Genomic DNA, 20,570 nt, shown 5'->3' on the forward strand with positions numbered 1-20,570 from the left:
TTTTATTAATAGAAGTTATAATTAGAGTGAAAAGGGTATGTTAACACACAAGTTCATATACAACATCTTCTCCCCACCAAAGATTTAATTTTATTAAATATGAAAACAATGTGCCATTGTTATTTAAAATTTGAGAGAAGGCTGGTATATTTCTGCTCCTGCCCACCAGTGACTGAATCTTCCCATTTTTCTAGTGCTGCAAAGAACTTCAACTGTCAGCTCTTCACACAGCTCCCAGAGCTCAGGTTAAACAGTCTCTACTTGGATATGTTTTCCAAGCACTCCCTGACATCCACAGCTCAACCTTTACAACTCTAAGTAATCAAGTACAGAAATAAGCAGTTAGTTGCCTGGTATCAATCTCCCACTACCAGCCTGAATGGTTGGAGGGAACTCTGAAAAAGTAAATGTGGAGTGAGTGAATTATAGTTACTACTTCTCCCTTTAATCAAAAGCTGTTACTGAATAGTAATGGAAGAATGGTTTCTTAATAAATGTCTGCAAACAGTTCAACTTCAGTCCTCTATCTGACCCCAGCCATTCCACGCTTTGTTGAACATTTAGAAATCAATGATAGTAGCACAGCTGTTATAGAGGTAACCAACTATGTTTGCTCTTAGATTGGGAGGGAATACATGCCTAGTACTGTAAACTTAGTCAAAATCTCATGGCTGTAGAGTCATAGACCCTAATTGGAAACTTGCCACTGCTGTTTAGCTAAATTCATATGGCACCAAACTATAGTCTAAACTATTCATACCAATAGACAAATGCTACTGTGATCCTTAATCAGAGAAGTCTCTCTGTGCACTGAATGAAGAATCTCATGGCTGTATAAGATGTTTAGGAGATAAGACCTAAACAGAACTTTTATACAACCCCAACTAAGTCTCAGAGAAGATCTTCAACCTATGAAAGGGAAATGAAAAGCATGCAAAAGCAGAGATGTATGGAGAAATGCTGTCTTCAGCACATGGCATACCTATTGAGAATATGATTTCATAGCAGTCACAGCTGCCTACACTGGACCTTAAAAAGAGAGTGCCTGTCAATAGCCAATTATGGATGGGGAGGATCTCAGAGGCCCTAATCCTTTTCTGATGAACTATTGGCAGCTGAGGGATTCTGGAGGAGTCACTATGTTGAGTTGTATGCCAAGCTGTGAGCCTACAAGTCTCTAATGACCACACAGAATATCATCATGGTTAAAATCAAATCAAGACTGTAATCTTAGCTAAAAATCAGTGGGCCACAAAACTAAACAAAAAGATGTGTCTTTAGGAAAATGGCCTTAAGGGGGAAGAGAGTATAACCAGAGTGAAAGGGAGATAAGAGGGCTGAGGTTGGGGGTAAATCTAATGCACTATATACACATGTGAAAAAGTCAAAGCAAAATTAATTAATAAAAAAGAAAAACCCAAGAACAGAACAAATAAAGAAATTGGCATCCTTTAACTCCCCCAAATCTTATTTTAGTCTATGCCTACTAATAAAGCTAAATTCTTAACAGTGTTCAATAGTATGACCAGTTAACCAACTCCTTTATTTAAACTTTGAAATATTTGCAATACCTAAGCAAGTTGGCACTCTTATCCCTGATGGTCAAGACTCTTTGGCATCCCTCCTGGATCACCTTGACCTAGCCAACTGTGGACAAGGACACAAGGAGGTCACATGAGACAGAATGTGATGACATACACAAAATGAGTGCCAAGTTGGAATGTGTGTCCTTTAGTTGGCAACCACACTGGAAACAGACAAACAAAAAGTGACTAGTGTGGTTCAAGGATCAGAAACAAGTTCACTGAAAGAGCGACCTCAAAACTAGCATGAGGGCACAGAAGTGAAGTAATAGACAATCAGATTTCACTCACATCACTGTTTTAATTTACTATTCTCTTCCACGGTCACTGTTCCAAAACTAAAGGGAAAACTCCAAAGATCAAAATGCCATGACATAAACCCAAGTCAGCACCTGAGCCCTTTGCTCTAGTGTTGACTTTCACCATGAGTCCATTCTCCTACTCTCCCTTGTCATCAGACTTCTACTGCTTACAAATAAAAATTACAATAGACAAAGGCCAAAGGTTTTTGCTTAGAACTACAGAAAAAAAAGCTGAAGTTCACCCTTGGACTTGATCCAGTTTTCTGCCATCAGAAAAATCTTTGTGAAAATAATAAAGATTTCCATTTCATCTTCTTTCCAGTGTATCGGGATGTATTTGTAGAGATGTGCCTTAGGAAGCATCCAGTATTCAGCCACATCTCAATTCTTCAATTGACTTCCAACATTTTTAAATTAAAATAATAAAATAATAAACATAAGACATTTGAAACATAAATTGAATTGTTATAGGTCAGTTACTCATTTCCTCTGTGGCCTAGATTTCAAAGAGTTCAGTTATAAAAATGAAATGAAAAAAAAGTATTGGAAGAAGGAAGGGATAGTAAGTTCTTCATGTAAATAAATGTCTGTATTGTTTACTTTATAATTTCAAAAATCATGAGTGTCTTTGATTCATAATACCACAGATATTCAATGCAAACTTACAGAATATGAAAAAACAGAACAATCAAGATTTGGTAGGAGTGTTTACTCTATTAGCAAATGCCATTTGCAAAGCTTCTCCATTGACCTGTTTTAAATGTATCAATCTAAAAGATTTATCAGTTTATAGTTTGGAAAGATTATGCCAGAGATTTTTACAAAATCGCACAATAAAGCCAAGATCCAATTTTTTGCAATGTAGATAAGGGTAAAAATTGGAACTACCTTTCTTTTCAGTTGTGAGAAAATCATGAGAAAAGCAATTATGTCCTATGATACAGAGACATGAGAAAAGAAGCAATTATGTTCTATGATAGACATTCTTTGATGAAAGATTAGAGTATCAATCTGTGCCTTTTCCCTCCGCCAAGTTGCTTCTGTTGCTGCTTTCATCTTTCAAATACAAGAAAACTAACACCAGACTAGTGAAGACTTCAGTTTTTAAAAAAAGTAAGCTACTAGGATGCATCCCAGCAATAATTGGGCATAAACATGAGAAAGATTGTGGGATTAAAAAGTATATTATTATTTCTTAAAAGTGTGTTAGTTTCAAGGAGGGAAACACAGTCTCCACAGCTGCCTGGCAGAACCAGGTGAGAGGGATGGTGTCATAGCTCTGATCTCCTGCCTCCAGAGAATAACCACCCCGGAGTCTGTCAAAGCAGGAACTGTTTTATTGTATCAATCTTCTCTTTATAAAGGGCTGAGAGAGAAGGTGGAGTTTTCTGCTGAGGCGAGATGACCTAGGGGGAGGGGAAAGTTGATGAAGGGAATGGGGTGACTAACAGAACCAACAGTTACTCTCTGTCAGCAGGAGCTAGGCAAAGGCAGGCTTAAGCAGGTTGTGCTGAGTCACTCCAGTACAGAAGTGACTGAGACAGTTTACAAAACTCGATCCAGGCTCTGGTTTGTCCTCAAGGCCCAAACCAGGGCCAAATAGGGCCCAACACACAGCATTTAAAATAAATACACTGTCTTACTAAACCTTTGATATGTCTGCATGTGAGCCATCAGGAGGAATGCCCAGTGCACTGCATGTACACAATGACCTGAGCTCCTAAAAACCAAGTGACAGCAAAGACATAGAAGCATTGTGTTACATCCTGAATTTATTTAAGCAAACCAAGTGTGTTGGTAGGAAATCAATTCATCATAAGGCTTTACAAATACAGATAGAAGACACAGAATACCAAGACCCTGGACAGAGAATATGTGAGAACATAGTTCTATGAAATTTAGTCAAGATGCCTGTCTGTCATTTTCCACCCAGAATCATTCAAGTAGCTTCAATTGATATCAGTCTGATTTACATAACGCTAATGATTTCAGTAACCTTGAAGGGATTGTGAGGGACTACAGGGCAATGCATGGGAGGCAGGGCTTCCTTTGTTATTTCAATACTGCTGTACATTATGAAGAGAAATAATGCCTTATCACATATTTACTGTGACATCAATATAAGATGTGAACTCATTTGCATAGGTTAGTCCTTTGGACATCACAATGTATCTCTGGTCCACCAAGGCTTAAGATTCACAGTGTAGAGGAAAAAGACATGAATTAAAGAATTTCTACTAAAATATATTTTAATAGCTGGTGTTCACAACTTGCATAACAAAAGCCAAATTATACTAATAACCTTATATCATTCTGTGATCCCCTTCCATTGGGGAGAAAAAAAACCATTTAATGTTTCTTTCAAAATCATGATGTTCTCAAAGTTAGTACAATTTTACAAATTAATCACAAACCACAACTGTGCATATTTCAAAGCAAACAGAAACCAAACTACATCATTCAAATTTGTGTTTTTATCACAGATCAAAAACCAACAGTTCCACAAATATCATGCCTGTTACACATTTACTGCAACTTCCAAAATGCTCAGCACTTCATTGTATGGACAGGAAGAAAGGATGCTGCGATGCAGTTTTCACTTTCCTTTAAAGGAAAACATCTTTAACAATCAATAATTGACACGAGTGAAGTGTGTACTATGCAACCAGCATACAATACACCAGACACAAGAAGCATGGGGAGCTCTGAAGATATACTGAAGTTACGGATGATTGGGAAGGACATTTGCCCAGAGAACCTTCCAGGCGTGAGGATTCTAGTGGTCTTATACATGCTGGAATGACAACCACAGAAGTTTCACTTTTGAAAAAAAAAAAGTTTTGACTTTTTTGGTCAGCAGTAATTGACAGCTACTTGCCTGGAGAAGGGTCCTCAGGGACATGGAGTACTTCAGAAGGACTTGCATTTTTAGCATCTTTAAATTAGTTTACATAGCTTTCTGTTTAGCTGAAGCTCTATCATCATGTTTTATTACCCCATACAATGCAATGATAATTCAGAATATCAGTGCAACACAAGCCACAAACAGATTATCATAGGCAAAGAATTAAAATATAATCAGGTCATAAAGTTCAATTATAAGGTGAATTCAGCCTCATAATGCAACTAATCTAACTCACCATAAGTATTTTAAACCCCAAACCTAAACTTAATGCTTATATAACTCAACTATATATAAATCCACAAAAAAAAAAACTTTTCAGAACGTTGAATAAGTCAGCATTTTCTAATATTATAAACCTTCAGGAGGAAAATACAACCAGCTACCACCTGTAATATCTTTCTTTCAAGGGCATCCTACTTCTCACCACAAAAATATCAATTGTGTATCATAAAATATTTTTATAGAATATGCAGAAGATTGCTTGGCTTCCTTTCCAAGACCATAATGATAAACAAGCATAATCAAAAAGGCACCTATTTTGTATATATCCATATTGTAACCTTACTATAAACTATATCTACTGAATATAGGGCTGTATTATTAAAGACCACACAAATTTTCTTTCTCATTTGACTGAAAGCATTCCACTGGGGGTGGATGATCCTGAAAAGTTTGTGTGTCACTTGCTCTCAATTATGGGAAAGGTTTTTCCCTAAGTCCTGGAGTGTTATAGACCCCCAACACAGAGAGGATCTGTAACCAAAAACATCCCCATCATCTTGAAGCAAAGGGTCTAGTGGCAAGAGAGAAACTGGACTAATCTCACGCATCCCCCTTACAAGATGCTTGTGGGAATTGTGCTTAGACATTCCTGGGTGCTGTATGGAGGCTGGGAGACATGGGAAGATGCAGAACCTCCATGGAAAATGAAAACCAGATCAAAGTTTCAAACTGGGCTGCACTGCCACTGTGCAAGCACAATGAAGACATGAAGTATTCATTTTATCACAGGTTAGAAACAGAAAGCTTTCTAGAGAACAAATGATTTTTCTTAAATCTACTACAAAAGTTTATAGCAAAAGCATTATATCCAGTTGCTAAACTTTGTTCAAGAGGAACATGAACCAAATCCATTTGTTTTCAGAGACTTTGAGAAGTGTACCAAGCAGCTTATTGTGCTTCCTTCATGCCTGGAATCCATCAAATAGGAAGAGATGTGTGCACTCTGGGCTCGGCATTTAGTCTCCTCGGACTCCAATTTCTAAGGGGCTTGTTCTTAAATTCTTCTGTAGCTGTCAATGTTACATGTGACATACTGGCTGCCAAACTGCACGTGGGAGGGAGGCATGTGGTAAGTGAAAAAGGTGCTAAGAATATAGTATTTTTTTTAAAGATGCTGCAAAAGATGGCACCTGGCTATGACACATTTAGGCTTGGTGTACAACCTCAAATCATGCCATATATTGCCCTGCCTCAGTCTGTATAGAAAACAACTGTTCTTTACTGAATTTAGATCACACCTTAATTCTGAAAGACTTGTGACAGAAATATCTTGCTATGCAAACATTATGCGAACCTCAATATTTAGGATGCCTATTTCCTAAATATGTACTGACTCTCACATTCATCAAGTCTGAGTTTGAAATTAATGAGTGGCAAAAACATGGACCTTCGAGCTGCTACTTGGTGGGGACTAGCAAATGTTAAGCATCATTTCAAATCGGCTTCTGTTGAGGTTCCTGAACACATACTATTATCAAAATCATACCTGTCCTGCATCTATCTTGACATTTTAATTAATGACTACTTTAAAAAAATAGTCACAAACACACACACACAAATGGTCTGCCTGGGGAAGCATAAAAGATATATCACATAAATGAGCTTATCACCCTTGTTTTAGTGTACAGAGTTTTGCAAATTATTGCAAGTGCAGTTTATCTTTGTAGGTATGTGTTCAAGACATGAAAGTAGTTAGGAAAGTTAATCATGACTGGTTATTTAAATTACATGAAATTAGGTAAGCTATTTACTTACGAGTCTATAAAAACAACCTCTCCAGAAAAATCTCTAGTTATTTGCAGAATTTTCCTTTTCAATTTTCTATCAGTGTCACATAAATGCAGCTTCATGTAATAAAACTTTTCTTTAAGGTAAATCTAAGAAATCTAATGGCTTTCAAAAGTATGGGCTCACTTTCCAAAGGTTTACATGAAAACCTTGGCTTTACTTGGGCTTGGCCTCATAAACATTTCATTCAAATGGTTTTCATTGTGGATGCTTTGTGTATTTCCTTAACAGATTGTGTAAAGTAGATATTCCCACAGTCCAAGTGTCCTCTTACATTTTCGTGACTTGGCTCTCTTCTGTTTTGGAGCCCACAAAGATGCCACCCAGCTGCAAGTCACAGTAAGAGGCATTATGAGAAAAACAGAGTTGTGACAAATGTTAACGTCCAGGTAACTTCAACTGTAGATTCCAGACAAGTTCAAGACAAGTGTAAGACAACTGTGTGAGTCCTGCATACTCATCACAAGACACTCATTTCTTTCTCAGTGGGTTATCTGTTGGACCCCCCGCCCCGCCAAAACAATCACTGATGACTCTTTTTTTTTTATCTAATCATGAAGGTGACTTAGAAAATAAAGCAGGAATGTGGAAAGGAAGCCTTTTATGAACATATTTAGTGGTTAGATTTCTATTCTAGTGTCTGAAGACTGATTGCCAAATTATGAGACCAGATTGTCTAATTGTGGAGCAAACTTTTCCTGTTGTGTGTTTTTGGTTTTCAGCCTCTTTATAGTCCATTTGCTTTTACAGTGGAGGATGTTCAATTCACTCCACTTGTAAACCAATGGTGGCATTAAGTGAGTGAAGGCTATCCAGTAAATACATAAATCTCCTATTTACTAGAATATATATGCAGTTTCTAAGGCATGAGTCTTTCAAAACTAGAGTGCAATACAGCAAGAAAGCCTCAAGCAACTTTTCAAAATGTTTTCCAATAAGCGGGCAACTAGAAGGAAGGGCAGGGAGAGAGTGTCCATACGGTTGACTTTAGTAACAAGGGTGGGCAAGCCACTGCCATGTTACAGAAGCTGGAGCCCACAAGACATGCAACAGAATAGAGGCTACGGGGGACATGATACAGATGACATTGGACTTTGCCCTTTGCAGAGAAGCTGGGAAGTTACCTTGTCCTGACATTCTGGGGACCTGAGCAGATGCACTGCTCCACAGAATGCAAATGGAGATAGGCTACACCATGGAGCACATGAGAAATAATTAGATCCTGCTCAACCTAGGACTAGGGGAAGTTCCCTGGCGGCTCCCTAAGGCTACAGTCAATATTATTTTAACCAGACTCATTCTGCCACTGTTTCCATTTATTTATTATATTAGGCGATTCTCACTTGAATTGAAAATTACCCAATAATTTGATAGCTGAACAGTTTTTAAATTATTGGCTGTGTTGCTAGACTACGAGAATTAGCTATGGATGATTCCAAGTGACAGCTATGAAGTTTCATACATTTGTTACATTTAAGGGACAATCAACATCTCTATTAAAGTCTACAAAAATACATTTCCCAGAAGGGTTGAATAGCCGATCTAATGAAACCACAAACACAATTAGCAGCACCAGGTCTCCAGACCTAATGGTTTTGTTTACAGGAATTACTATGGATGCTGCCATTTCCAGCCCGAGAGTCAATTCCTTTTTCCTGGTACCTGTGTGTCTAATTGTCAAAGTAAGGATACATTATTGTAAAATAATTGCCAAGTTATCTGAAAAGTATCATCTATCTTTTAAAAAGACTGAGTTTGGAATACATCAGAATAAAGCTCAAAGGGCAAGGAGAAAGAATTAATTCACAAACTCAATGTAATTTGCTGGGAGCATGCCCGTTCTCCCGGTTCTCTGCACGGTGCCGTACATCCAGCCATCATCAATGGGCTGCACATTGACAATGTAGTCACCATCTCGGAAGGAGACTTCATCTTCATCCTGGGCACTGTAATCATACATAGCTCGGTAGGTCCTCTGAAAAAGAAAGAAGTGATTGTATGTTGTATTCCAAAGTAGGAAAAGTCACAAACCTGGACCCCAACCAACCACCACACACATGGTGAATATGAGTGTCTGTGGGTGCTGCTTAGCTTTGGGGAGCTATAAACCAAGTATATCACCTATTCTATAAATCTTAACTTTGTTCATCTAAGCAAAGATATTGAAGGTCAAAGCAAGGATCCAGAAAGATAGCACAGTAGCTTAGCTTTTAAAAGACAATAAATAAGCTGGGCGTGGTGGCGCAAGCCTTTAATCCCAGCACTTGGGAGGCAGAGGCAGATGGATTTCTGAGTTCGAGGCCAGCCTGGTCTACAGAGTGAGCTCCAGGACAGCCAGGGCTACACAGAGAAACCCTGTCTGGAAAAACCAAAAAAAAAAAAAAGAGAGAGAGAGACAATAAATAAAATAGTGTGCCTCTCTAAAAGTAGCCTTCCAAGGATTAACACCAGGTCCTGCATTCAAAAAAAACCACAGAAGTAGATTTAAATCCTTAGATGATGTAGATTTTCTTCTGTTCTACTCATTTCTCAGGACATTAAGCCTCCCCTCCCCCATGAACAGCCTGTAGTCTAGTGGTTCTCTGCCAAGAGCTTCCCCTTGCACAGAAAGTGAACTTTCCCTAAGGAAATACGAAGCAATTTTGTTCCCCCAAAAAAGTATTTTAAAACTCATCTATTTACTTAAACATTACACATTTCAGAACACAGGGTCATAAGTTCCCTACATAAATATTCTGATTTTTAAGACACATATAAAGAAAATTTTATTATAATGAAAAAATTTAAATCGCATTTTTATATTTGTTTTAGTTCAAGTCTAAGAGTTCATCTAATGTTAATAATCAATAAATCTCAAAGCCAAGAATATTCATGGATCAAGGAAACTGAGGAAACTGGCCGGCACACAGTGGACCTGAAAGCTATTATCTTCTTGTCTTCTGCTTCGAAATATCGAAGCAGTCTCAGCATGAGACACCACAAAGCAAGGCTCATTTCTGAACTTTGAACTTAATGATGAGTATTTCAAAACTTCTATCAGGGATGTTTGAAGGATACTATCCTTAATAGACTTTAAATTGACATACATTAATTGAATAGATTTGGGGGTGTAGCAGGGCTTTCAATACCTGGATACAAACCATGCCTGTCAGATTAGAGTAACTGGGATATCTATGTACTACTTCTAGTGGAATATCTATTTATTGCTTCTTTACAGTCTCATGTTGTTTCCTAAACATTCTAAGCAAATGTTCTTTAATCAGAACATTGAAACTTATGCTAGCCTATGTTCATTAGACTACTGAGACCATTATGATGAACAGTAAGATTAACTCTTTTAACATGAGTATCATATACCTGTACCTTCTTAGGCCTGGATGAAGATCACAACTGGATCTTTCCTAATTATGAAACAACAATTAGGATGCTGTGGTGGTTTAAACGAGAAATGTTCCCCATAGGCTAAAGTATTTGAATATTTGATCTCTAATTGTGACAAGGTTTAGAAGGTATGGCTTTGCTAGAAAAAATATGTCACCACAGGTTGGCTTGGGCGAATATATCCTTGCCCTAGTTCCACTTTCTCCTCTCTGCTTTATGCTTACAGTGATATGTGATCTCTTAGCTTCCTGTTCTGGCCACTATGCCTCCTTGCCCTCATAGGCTCTTATACACCTGAAACAAAGCCCAAATAAACTCTTCCCTCTATAACATGCTTTTGGTCATAGTACTTTATCACAGTAACTAAAAGTAACTAAAAGAGATCTCATAATTGGCAGATGTCTTGTTTGTGTTATTGTTTGTTGTGATGTTCACTAATACCATTTTTCTCAGCATTTTACCTCTGTAATAGTTTTGCTTCCATTGAAAGGACTACGTAAATAGTAATACCATGTCATTGTTGGTCTATTTTCCCCAGTTCTGGAAGTTGGGCTAAGAACCTTACACTCTTCACAAAGCTAAATTCATGGACTGCAGGAATGTTTGAAATCAGCACTTACTAGATTTGCTGAATGCTGCATTGACCTCATGGACGACACGCTGGTCTGATGCATGTACCCATAGCCTTGAGAATGACTCTGCTGGTAAGCTCCAGGAAGGACAGGTGCTGCACATGGACACACAGAGATATCTCAGGTTAATCCTCAAATACTCTACCCAAGCCAAAGTGAAGTACAGCCAGTAAAAGAAACTGTCTTCATTGTCCAGTGAAATCCGAGTGGCAGTCGCACAGGCAGTCTCTACGTTAGTTTAAATCTTAGTATTTAAAGATGTTCATGTAAGAGATCCAAGTGACAACCGTACCGGCAGTCTCTACATTAGTTCACGTCCAAGTGGCAACCATACAGGCAGCCTCTACATTAGTTCAAATCTTAGTACTTAAAGATGTTAATGTAAGAGATGCGAGTGGCAGCTGTACAGGCAGCCTCTATATTAGTTCAAATCTTAGTGTTTAAAGATGTTCATGCAAAAATTAATTTACCATGCAGTTAACTGTTTCTTTAAAGAATTTTTGTCATTGCTTTTTAAATTCCATACAATTTATTTTTATTATATTCACACATACCTTCGCCCAAATCCTCTCTCACAACTTTGAGTTTTCTTCTGGTTTTGTTGTCTATTTGTTTGTTTTAATCCCTCACGTCCAATCTGTGCTGCCTAATCATTCTTGAGAATGTGATGTACTCACCAGGTATCACACCACTAAAAAAACTAACTCCCCCTATGCCAGGACCTCAAAATGTCAGTCATTTTTTTTTTTTGATATTTCTGTTACTCTATTGAAGATGCTATGGTAAAACAAAATAAGTGAAATAAAAAATTTATCACACTCTTTGCAGAAATAATGGTTATTTGTCTACTTAATCCATAAGACATTTAAAAAACAATAAAACAAAATTTTAAAAAGTGAGCATATAAAGGAATTTAATTAGACCACCGAATCCATGACAGAGCATCAATGTTTTCACAAGGATACATGGAGTAATAGATACATGGAGTACATATTCAGAGACATACAGCTTAACAAAACTGGTAATCCCAACATGCTTGGTCATACATGATGCTTCTTCAGCACTTAATACAGCCAATAAATACTCTTTAAAGAAACCTGTATTTAGAGCTTATGGGAATATGTAAGTGAGTTGACTTTTGACTTTTACTGAGACTTGAGAAAGCAGACCACCTGAATAAATGAGGGTAGAATGCTTGGGCCTATTGTTATACTATCCCCTTCAATGCTAAAGGAACACTGTGAAAGAGGGGGTCAGAAAGAATGTAAGAGCAGACTCTGGGAGATGTGCTGCATAAACACAGCACAGGGTACTTAGCCTCATTTGGTATGTCTATAACAAAAGTCTACACCTAAGACTCAGGGAACCCCAGAAGAGAAGGCAGAACAATTTTAAGAGCCAAAAGAGCAAGACATCTGTTGTATGTGGTATCTTCTAGATGCACTAGAAAACCTGACCTATAAAACAATGTAGCTGTCTAAACAAAACCTGCATAATGATAATTCTAGTTCTAATACATATGGGGAAATTTCACAGGGCCCCATCCCCAAAGAAGACCTATAGGCCATCAGTGGCTCTTAAAAGATGAAGGACAGTCTTCTTCAGGGACAGGTGCTCTGATAGGTTGTATAATCCTGTGGTTATCTCTAAACACATACACATATGAGCAAAACAAAATGAGATCAGTGTGTGTGTGTGTGTTTGTGTGTGTTTGTATATATAAAACAGTAACAATTATAGAAGAGTTATAAATTGAGAAAGAGTGGTGTTGGGAGTAGGCCAATCCAAGCCACCTTTCTTAGAGGCCCTGATGAAAAGACAAAGGAATGTTAGTTCTGTGTCCTTGTCCAGGAGCACACTTAGCAAGCTGTGGGCTGGGGCTGGAGCCAAGGCCAGAGGAATTAAGGGGTTTGGTTCCTGGGAAACTGACTCTTCCCTGCTACCCCAACGGAGGGCTGTTGTTATCAGTCCCAAGTCTGCAGTGCGGTTGCTGTATTACACACTTGAGATATCCTGTGACCCTTTTGTGAAACATTGCTTGTTTAGTTTCCTGCTGCCTCCATCCCACTGTGTGATAGCTTTCTGTTGACTCTGGCCTATTTCCCCTTGCACCAGTATATATAAAAAGCTGTACTTTTTATCAGACTTCCTGAGAGGAGTCACCTGAGTCATGTAGACCTCTTGAGTCTGGCTTTCTGTCTTCTTTACTTTCTCCTCCTTTGTTCTCCCCTTAATATCCCACAGTTCTGGGCCCTTATTGTACAAATTTGGGTCATGGTGCAGAAGGGCCACAGGAGGCATTAGTAAGGGATTAAGTGAGGGGTTGAAATAATATAACTGCAGTAGTCACAGATGCATTTCTCAAAACAAATAAAAATTTAAATGATAAAAGATGTCCTCTGAACATGACACAGCCATCACACCGAGGAACTCACTACATCTATGATAAACTGCATTAGACCCAAATAAGATTTGACCAGTCAGTATTTAACACAGATAAGAGGAGCTCATGAGGCTGTATCCCTCTCGGAGAGATTATTGGCAACTAATGGCTGCTTAGGGAAGTAGGACTGGTTTCCCCAGTGAATATAACACTGATAAAACACCCATGCTCTGGTAAATAACCTTAACCCATGCTCATTGCAGCAACCATAACTAAACTCAATTATGTCCAGTGAGTTATATGCACAGACACACATATACACACATATATACATACACACACATACACATTTATACATACATACATATATACACATACACACATACATATATGCACACACACTATAAAAATAGGAAAGAGACTTGTTGGGAAAAAAGAAAAAGTTTCAGTGGCAGAGGCAAGAGGGGAGAGAGAGGCTAATGGATATTGCAAACAAATAAAATTCATTATAAGCACATATGAAACTGTCAAAGAAAAAATAAAAAATAATTTTAAAAAGTTTTGTAGCTATCATTTTCCTATGTTAAAATACATCAGAATGGTATTCACAAAATTTTTACCATCTTCAACACTGATTAGGGCAACCGAAGACATAGTTTCTGAGCCAAACACAGTGGTACACGCCTGTGACTATCAGAAGTCTGGTGCAGGAGGATGATAAGTTTAAGCCCAAGATGATCTGCATAGACTGTTTCAGGGAAGCCTGAGTTACAAATCAAGATTCTGACTCAACAAAACAAATGAGACTTAATTTCATTCTTGATGAACTCTGATTTCTAAATGAACCACCCAACACAGATGCAATAAATAAATAAATAAATAATATTCACAAGCCTACTTCTGTGTAAATTTCTCAAAATGTCTGTATATTTAAAGTATTTGGGAGTAAACAGTCTATGAGTAAAAGCATTCAGCAGCATGGCCTTCATTCTGTTTTGAATAATGATATAATTTATTAGAGAAGATGTACAATACAGATGCTTATTTAACTCATAATAGTTTGCCATTTTAGTTTAATCAGGTTGAATATATGCCTATAATAGGTTTATTTGTTCAGGTTAATTTTTATGATAAAAAGAATGAGCAGATATAACTCTTGGTTATTGTGAATTTAATAATTTATAAATGGTAAATGCATTCTAATGGTGCATGAAATCAGTACATTAAAGAAGTTTAATGATTAGCAGATTAAAAATGGTAATATGTTCTCTGTAATAATATTTGTTTGAGTGGGGAATTCTTCTTAGTAGTTCATGAGTGATTGTCTATTACTATATTGTTACAGATTGCACCTAGCATCCAGATAGGGCATCACACAGGTTGCCAAGGTCTTTATGTGACTCAGAATTGCTATAAACCTAACTAAACTATGATTAAATATCAGATCCAGAAAACAGCCCTGTTTAAGATTATCAACTCAATTTACATATTTAATACAAAGGGCTGTCAGGAAGATTGTCAATCTCTACCCATGAGGTAAAAATAATGAAATCACCATAAATATGCAGGCTCCTACTCTCTCCAAGTAAGAGGTTTCCTTGTGGGGCACAGAGGAAGCTGGAACAATGAATGTTCACTTACCTCTTCAACTCTGATGAGCCAATGCTCATCAGGAAATCTGCAGCTTATTGCTTTGCCAGCCATAGAGTATAAATCTTTACAGCTATTAACAATGATTATGACTGTCTGCTAAGTTGTAGGCAGGCGAGGCATAGAGAAATGACAAAATATTTGCCCTCTTGGAGCTATGATGGCCCTGGGCAGCTAGCCCCTCAGTAGATTAGGGAGAAGGTTCTGGCTACTTATGTAGGGTATATCCAATTAAATACATAAATTAATGATGTAGACTAAAAAGCCCCAAACTTGTTTTTCACCATTTAGATTGGTAATTTCTTAATTATTTATTATTTGAACCTATTCATGAACTTTGAAGATTTTTTAAACACTTTTTCTCTTTTATCTGAAAGAAAAAAAAAACTCTATTCCAGTTCAGTGTTCCACTGTTCCAGAGCTGCCCTTCAGAAGGAGGGAAGCAGCAGGTACTCCTGCTACAGTCAGCTCAGTCCTGAGACTGTGTGGGTTGGGAAGCAGGGCAAGAAGTCAGGAGGACTGCAGAGTGAGTGAGCTCCACCCAGACCTGTGCTTCCTCATCACACCGACACTGATGAGCCTCATTTCCATGAATCCCTTAGTGGCTTCTCTGGGATCAGAAAGCTTTGTTATCTGTTGACTATTGCACTAAAGAGTTCTACTAGGACTCTGAAAAACATCACTGAAAGATCAGGGGAATCATTAAGTAAAAACAATCAACTTTATTTCACATTGGTAAGATATACTGATCAGAGATCTGGAAGCTCACACTCAATTTTGAACATAATACAATATTTATAAAGCTAAAAATGTCTCTTCTTCTGTACCAAGTAGTTCTTCCACATACCACCAGTCTCAATACTTTCTAACTAAATGTTATTTTTTTTATTTTGGGTTTATTCATTTATATGAATATTTTGGCTGAACTTATGTGCACCATTTCTGTAACTAGTGTCCAAGCAGCTCAGAAAGCGGCATTGGATTCCCCTAGAACTGGAGTTACAGATGGTTGTGAGCCACCACGTGGGTGCTGGGAATTCTACCTGGGTCTTCTTCAAAAGCAATAAATACTCTTGACCACTGAGACATCTCTCCAGCACCTAAGTATTATTATTATTATTATTAAAACTAAAGAATACAAAACTGAAATAAAGAACTGAGTAGATTTAAAACCTAAATGTGAAAGAACTGGGGAGGGGGGGAAATTGATAAAAGTGTACAAAGATGAAAGCAATGGAGTGCATTCGTAGTAAAGGGAATATTAACCCCAGATAAGCTCATTTTGGGCAGGTACCACGTTTAGGGTGGAGTAAGAGAATGAGCACTGGTCAATGCCCTTAGTGTACATGTTGTTGTTATTAATTGTCACAGCTATCTAAAATAAGTGTCACTCCCAGTCAATAATAAAGCTGAAGAAATAAAGGGTTAGCATGAAGGCTGGAGAAGAGTCCCCTTCACTGGAGGAGAACAGCAGGACAGGGCTCAGGACACCAAAGACAAAGTAGAGGCTTTGAAGACCAAGCCTGAACAAAGGATAGCAAAAGGCCAAAGTCTCATTGCTGAAGAAGAGAAAGGCTTGATTGGCTGAGGATATGATGTAAATTGAGAACATAATTCAGGTTTTGTTTTCTCTCAGTGGTTCACTGTTTTGTAAGTTCAGAGCAAACAGAGACCTGTCCTTCAGAAACTTTCCAAGTTCATGACACAACAGAATGAAGTTAATGTCATCATTGCCCAGCACTTCAGATTTATCAACTAACACATGTTGAAGAAGTTAATGAGATTATGTTTTGGTTCAGATTTTAGAACAATGAATCTTCATTTTGACAATCAAGAAAGCATTTTCAAGAAAAAAAAGAAATGAAGGTTCTGCTGTTTATTTGAAAGTGAATATTAATGACTGAAGTCCTATTTAGATCCCTTTTGTCCAGGAGCAAGGAAGCTGAGACACTAGAACCGATGATTTTAAAAATATAAAATAAAAAAATAACACCCCCCACCACACTCCAAAATAATGTGGCGCTTTTGATCAAATAGATTTTAATTTATTACATTTATTTATTTTGGGGTGCATGCAATGACATGCTTGTAGAAGTCAGAAGACAACTTATAGGAATCAGTTTTCTTTTCCAATATGTGGGACCTGCAAGCCTGGGTATGCTTCTGCCTTCAGAATGTCCAGACACTGTTGCTCACCAGGCCTGACTGGAAGGCAAGAAGCTTAGCCAGGCCCCCAGGAGGTCACGTAGAACCTGGATCACTGATGAGTGCTTAGAGAAACAGCCTTCTCCAAGACGGTTTCCAGTGAAACAGTTCTCCTTTATTGGAGGTGAATAAGGACTATTTAAACCTTGAGAAATAAGCAGGGATTTCCAAACTGAGTGTATACCATTGGCTGGTGCCAAGGTGCTGGGAACCCTTTATTTGCATGAAGAGGAATTCCAGGTGCTTGTAGGTAGAAAGGAAGTTAATCCTGTGAATGTGGCCACCAGGCTACATGACTACCTCAAGAGTAGCAGAGGTGGGAGTCGTACAGACTAGGTGTGCCCCAACACACAGGTGCAGAGCAGGGTGGAAAACAGTCCTACTCCTGCTGGTCTCAGGATGAGGTTTGTGGGGTTTGGACAGGTCTCAACCTCACTCTTGTTCCAGACTAGCTCCCCAAGTCACAAGGCTTTCTAGCTCCACAGGGACCCAGGAATTAAACTTAGGTCATCAGGCTTCGTGGCAAGCACCTTTACCCATGGAACCATCTTGCCAGCTCTCAAATAGCTTTTAAACATATCTTTTATCTTTGAGTTTCACTTCAGAACCTCAAGGCATCGTGACACCTAGGTCTCCATACACCATAAGTGGAACCTAAATCCACAAAGTTTGTGCTCGATTCAACAGCAGCACAGTATTTCGTAACCTGAGGGAGCACTTTGCATAATGAGAAATTCATTGCTCCTTCTGAAGAAGGCAGGAACACTGTAGATGGGACATAGGTTTTAGTTAGCTTGTTTTTGATGATGAGCTCTCATCAGACAACTACTTAAACAGATTTTTCCACCAGGTAAACAAGGTGTTAGTAAACCTTAATTTAAAAAAAGAGTCATAGTTTAGAATTTAGTTAAAACTGTGAAGCCTTGAAGGCATACCCAACCATCACTGTGGGAGACAAATTGCTCAAATCTGGAAATCAGGAGCCAGGAATGATGCCACTGAGGGCACCCGACGGCATCAACCTTCTCCTTCACTGAACTAAAAATCCACATACAAATTAGAGGACCAGAAGCCTGTCATCTAAGTCCAGACCCAAGTCTGTCATAAAATAAAAATAATTTCAGAGGACTGTGAGGTCAGCTTCTGAATAACCAGAGCCATTTTGGACTCTGACAAGGAGAGATAGGGAGCAGAGAGTAAGATGGAGGGAGAAGAAGAAAAAAGGCAAAAGGAAAGGGGAGTGAAAGGGAGGAAGAAAGAGTGGGAAAGATAAAGAGAGGGGGAAGAAGGGAATGAGGAAGGGGGAGGGAAGGAGGGAAGGAGAGAGAAGACACCTTGTTTCTCATTCAGATTGCAATATCATCCTATTTTACCCAGAGAAATTATCAATCTCAGGTATACTTGTCCACTTGATAAGCTGTACATACTGATTAAATATAATGCTGTGTTGATCTACTGATTGGGTTTTACATTATAAGAAAACAAGAACTCATTTTTTCCTATCAATTAATTTTACAACAGAATTTTTTTGTATCAGTGATCAATTCTTCAAAGATTCCTAGAAAATACTAAAGTATCAATTAGCCAGGTGTGAGAACACCTGTGATGACAGCACTAGGAGGGTGAGGCAGGAGGATCTCCATTTACAGGTCAACATGAGCTATGTAGTCAAATACTATCTTAAAATTCAAAAGGTATAAAGCATCATGACTGAAATAAACAAACTTTTCAAATTCAGTTTAGAAATAGCACCCCAATTCAGTTGGGAAATAACCATTGAGAGCCTATAGTTGAAATCATTGTCTTTATAAAATTCTAGTGAGAAAGAAATTAGATTGAAGAGGATGAGCTTGGGGTCATGAAATTGAAATATGACTGAAAATAGAAACACATTTATTTTAAAATGAAGGGGAATATTTCTAGATCAGAAATTTTCTATTGAAAAATATTTTACATCTGAAGTCTAAAAATCTTCAAGTAAAATAATTATCATAAAGAGAGAGATTAACACATCTTTCATCTCAAGTACTCTATATCAAAAACTGCTGAAGCCACTTCTGTGACAGAATCCTAGGGTCTATTCATGGCGGACATTAGGTCTAGCTGTGTCGCTCTTGCATCTCTGCTACTTTGCATTCCCGAGTCATCACCAATTTTCTTTTCTTCTTCCTTCCCTAATTACCATAGCGACCACTGCTCTCTTTCCTATCTGTATGTATTGGATCTCTTTTTAACTTACAATACAAACACAAGTGAGATCATGGGATTTTTTTCATGTGACTGCTTATTTTGCTTAATGCAGTGTCCTCTAGCTCCATTCATGTTGTATATAATGGCAACATCCTCTGTTAAAGGCTGAATGATATTTCTTACGTGCTTTATTCTGCATTCTGTGTTTTATGCATCCATCAATGGGTATTAATGTTGTTGGCCAAGCAGGAAAGAATGCTGGGTTGAACGTGGGGATGCTCTATGGGATATGATTTCATCCCTTTGTGGATTATAATGTAACTACTTATACTTTCTTGGGAACTTCCATATTGTTTTCTGTAATTTCTGGAATAGTCTACACAACACCACCCCCAGAGTTCATCACTGTTTTATTTTCCCAAGGATTATTCTCCAGTATAATGAACTTTCTAATTTTAAAATTATGGTCATGATAGAAGAACCCTGAAACAGGAGGCAAAGCTTGGGAACCTCTAGGAACCATTCACATTAAAAGATATGTGGAAAGACAGCTAAGTGGACATATTTACTATTACTTGCATAAATTTATTGATAATGGTTATTTTTATTATTATTATTATTATTATTATTATGTGCCTGTTTTTGATACTGCTGCTACAAGTTTAATGGGAGTGTATTAATAACACTGTCCTGGGAAACATGTTCATCAGAAAGGTCTTACTGTTTGTACTCAGTCTTCTGTCCATCTCTCTTCACTACACACTTCCCATTTCTGAGGACAGCTAACTGCCATACCCACGCAGCCATTGCCCTTCAGAGTTCATGACCTCACAATAGACCAGAGTTCAGCAAGAGAATTCTAATGGACACAACTATTTTTTTTGAGTCCCTATGGAGAGCAGATACCATGAGCAAAATAAACTGCTGAGTTCAGAAGTTGTTACATGAAAGCAGAGTCTCAATGTAGGACTTATTTACTGATTTCTTGGTTATAAAAGTTGACTCAAGATTTATAATAATCATAACCTCCCATTTTATGTCCTAATGATCCATTTTTTTAATATTTTTAAAATTATTAATAGTATTATTTTCAAATTCAAATAAGCTTTAATTAAATAGCATAAATTAAAAACTGACATTCAGTCTGGCAAGATGGCTCAGTGGGTAAGAGCACTGACTGCTCTTCTGAAGGTCCTGAGTTCAGATTCCAGCAACCACATGGTGGCTCACAACCACCTGTAATGATATCAGACACCCTCTTCTGGTGCG

General features: G+C 37.9%; 1 protein-coding gene across 2 annotated transcripts in view; it reads right to left on the minus strand.

Annotated features, from left to right (window-relative positions):
* Nucleotides 1-3,639: 3,639 nt before the first annotated feature.
* Nucleotides 3,640-20,570, minus strand: part of Nebl (nebulette) — a 375,861-nt gene continuing 358,930 nt past the window's right edge. For both annotated transcript variants that reach the window (XM_031369077.1, XM_031369078.1), the window contains 2 exons: nt 10,862-10,968; nt 3,640-8,835 (listed from right to left, as the gene is read on the minus strand). In XM_031369077.1, the coding sequence (XP_031224937.1) occupies nt 8,659-8,835; nt 10,862-10,968 (284 nt within the window). In that variant the 3' untranslated portion in view covers nt 3,640-8,658. The remainder of the gene's footprint in view (nt 8,836-10,861; nt 10,969-20,570) is intronic.

This window comes from Mastomys coucha, unplaced genomic scaffold, assembly GCF_008632895.1.
Source record: "Mastomys coucha isolate ucsf_1 unplaced genomic scaffold, UCSF_Mcou_1 pScaffold15, whole genome shotgun sequence".
Taxonomy (NCBI): Eukaryota; Metazoa; Chordata; class Mammalia; order Rodentia; family Muridae; genus Mastomys; species Mastomys coucha.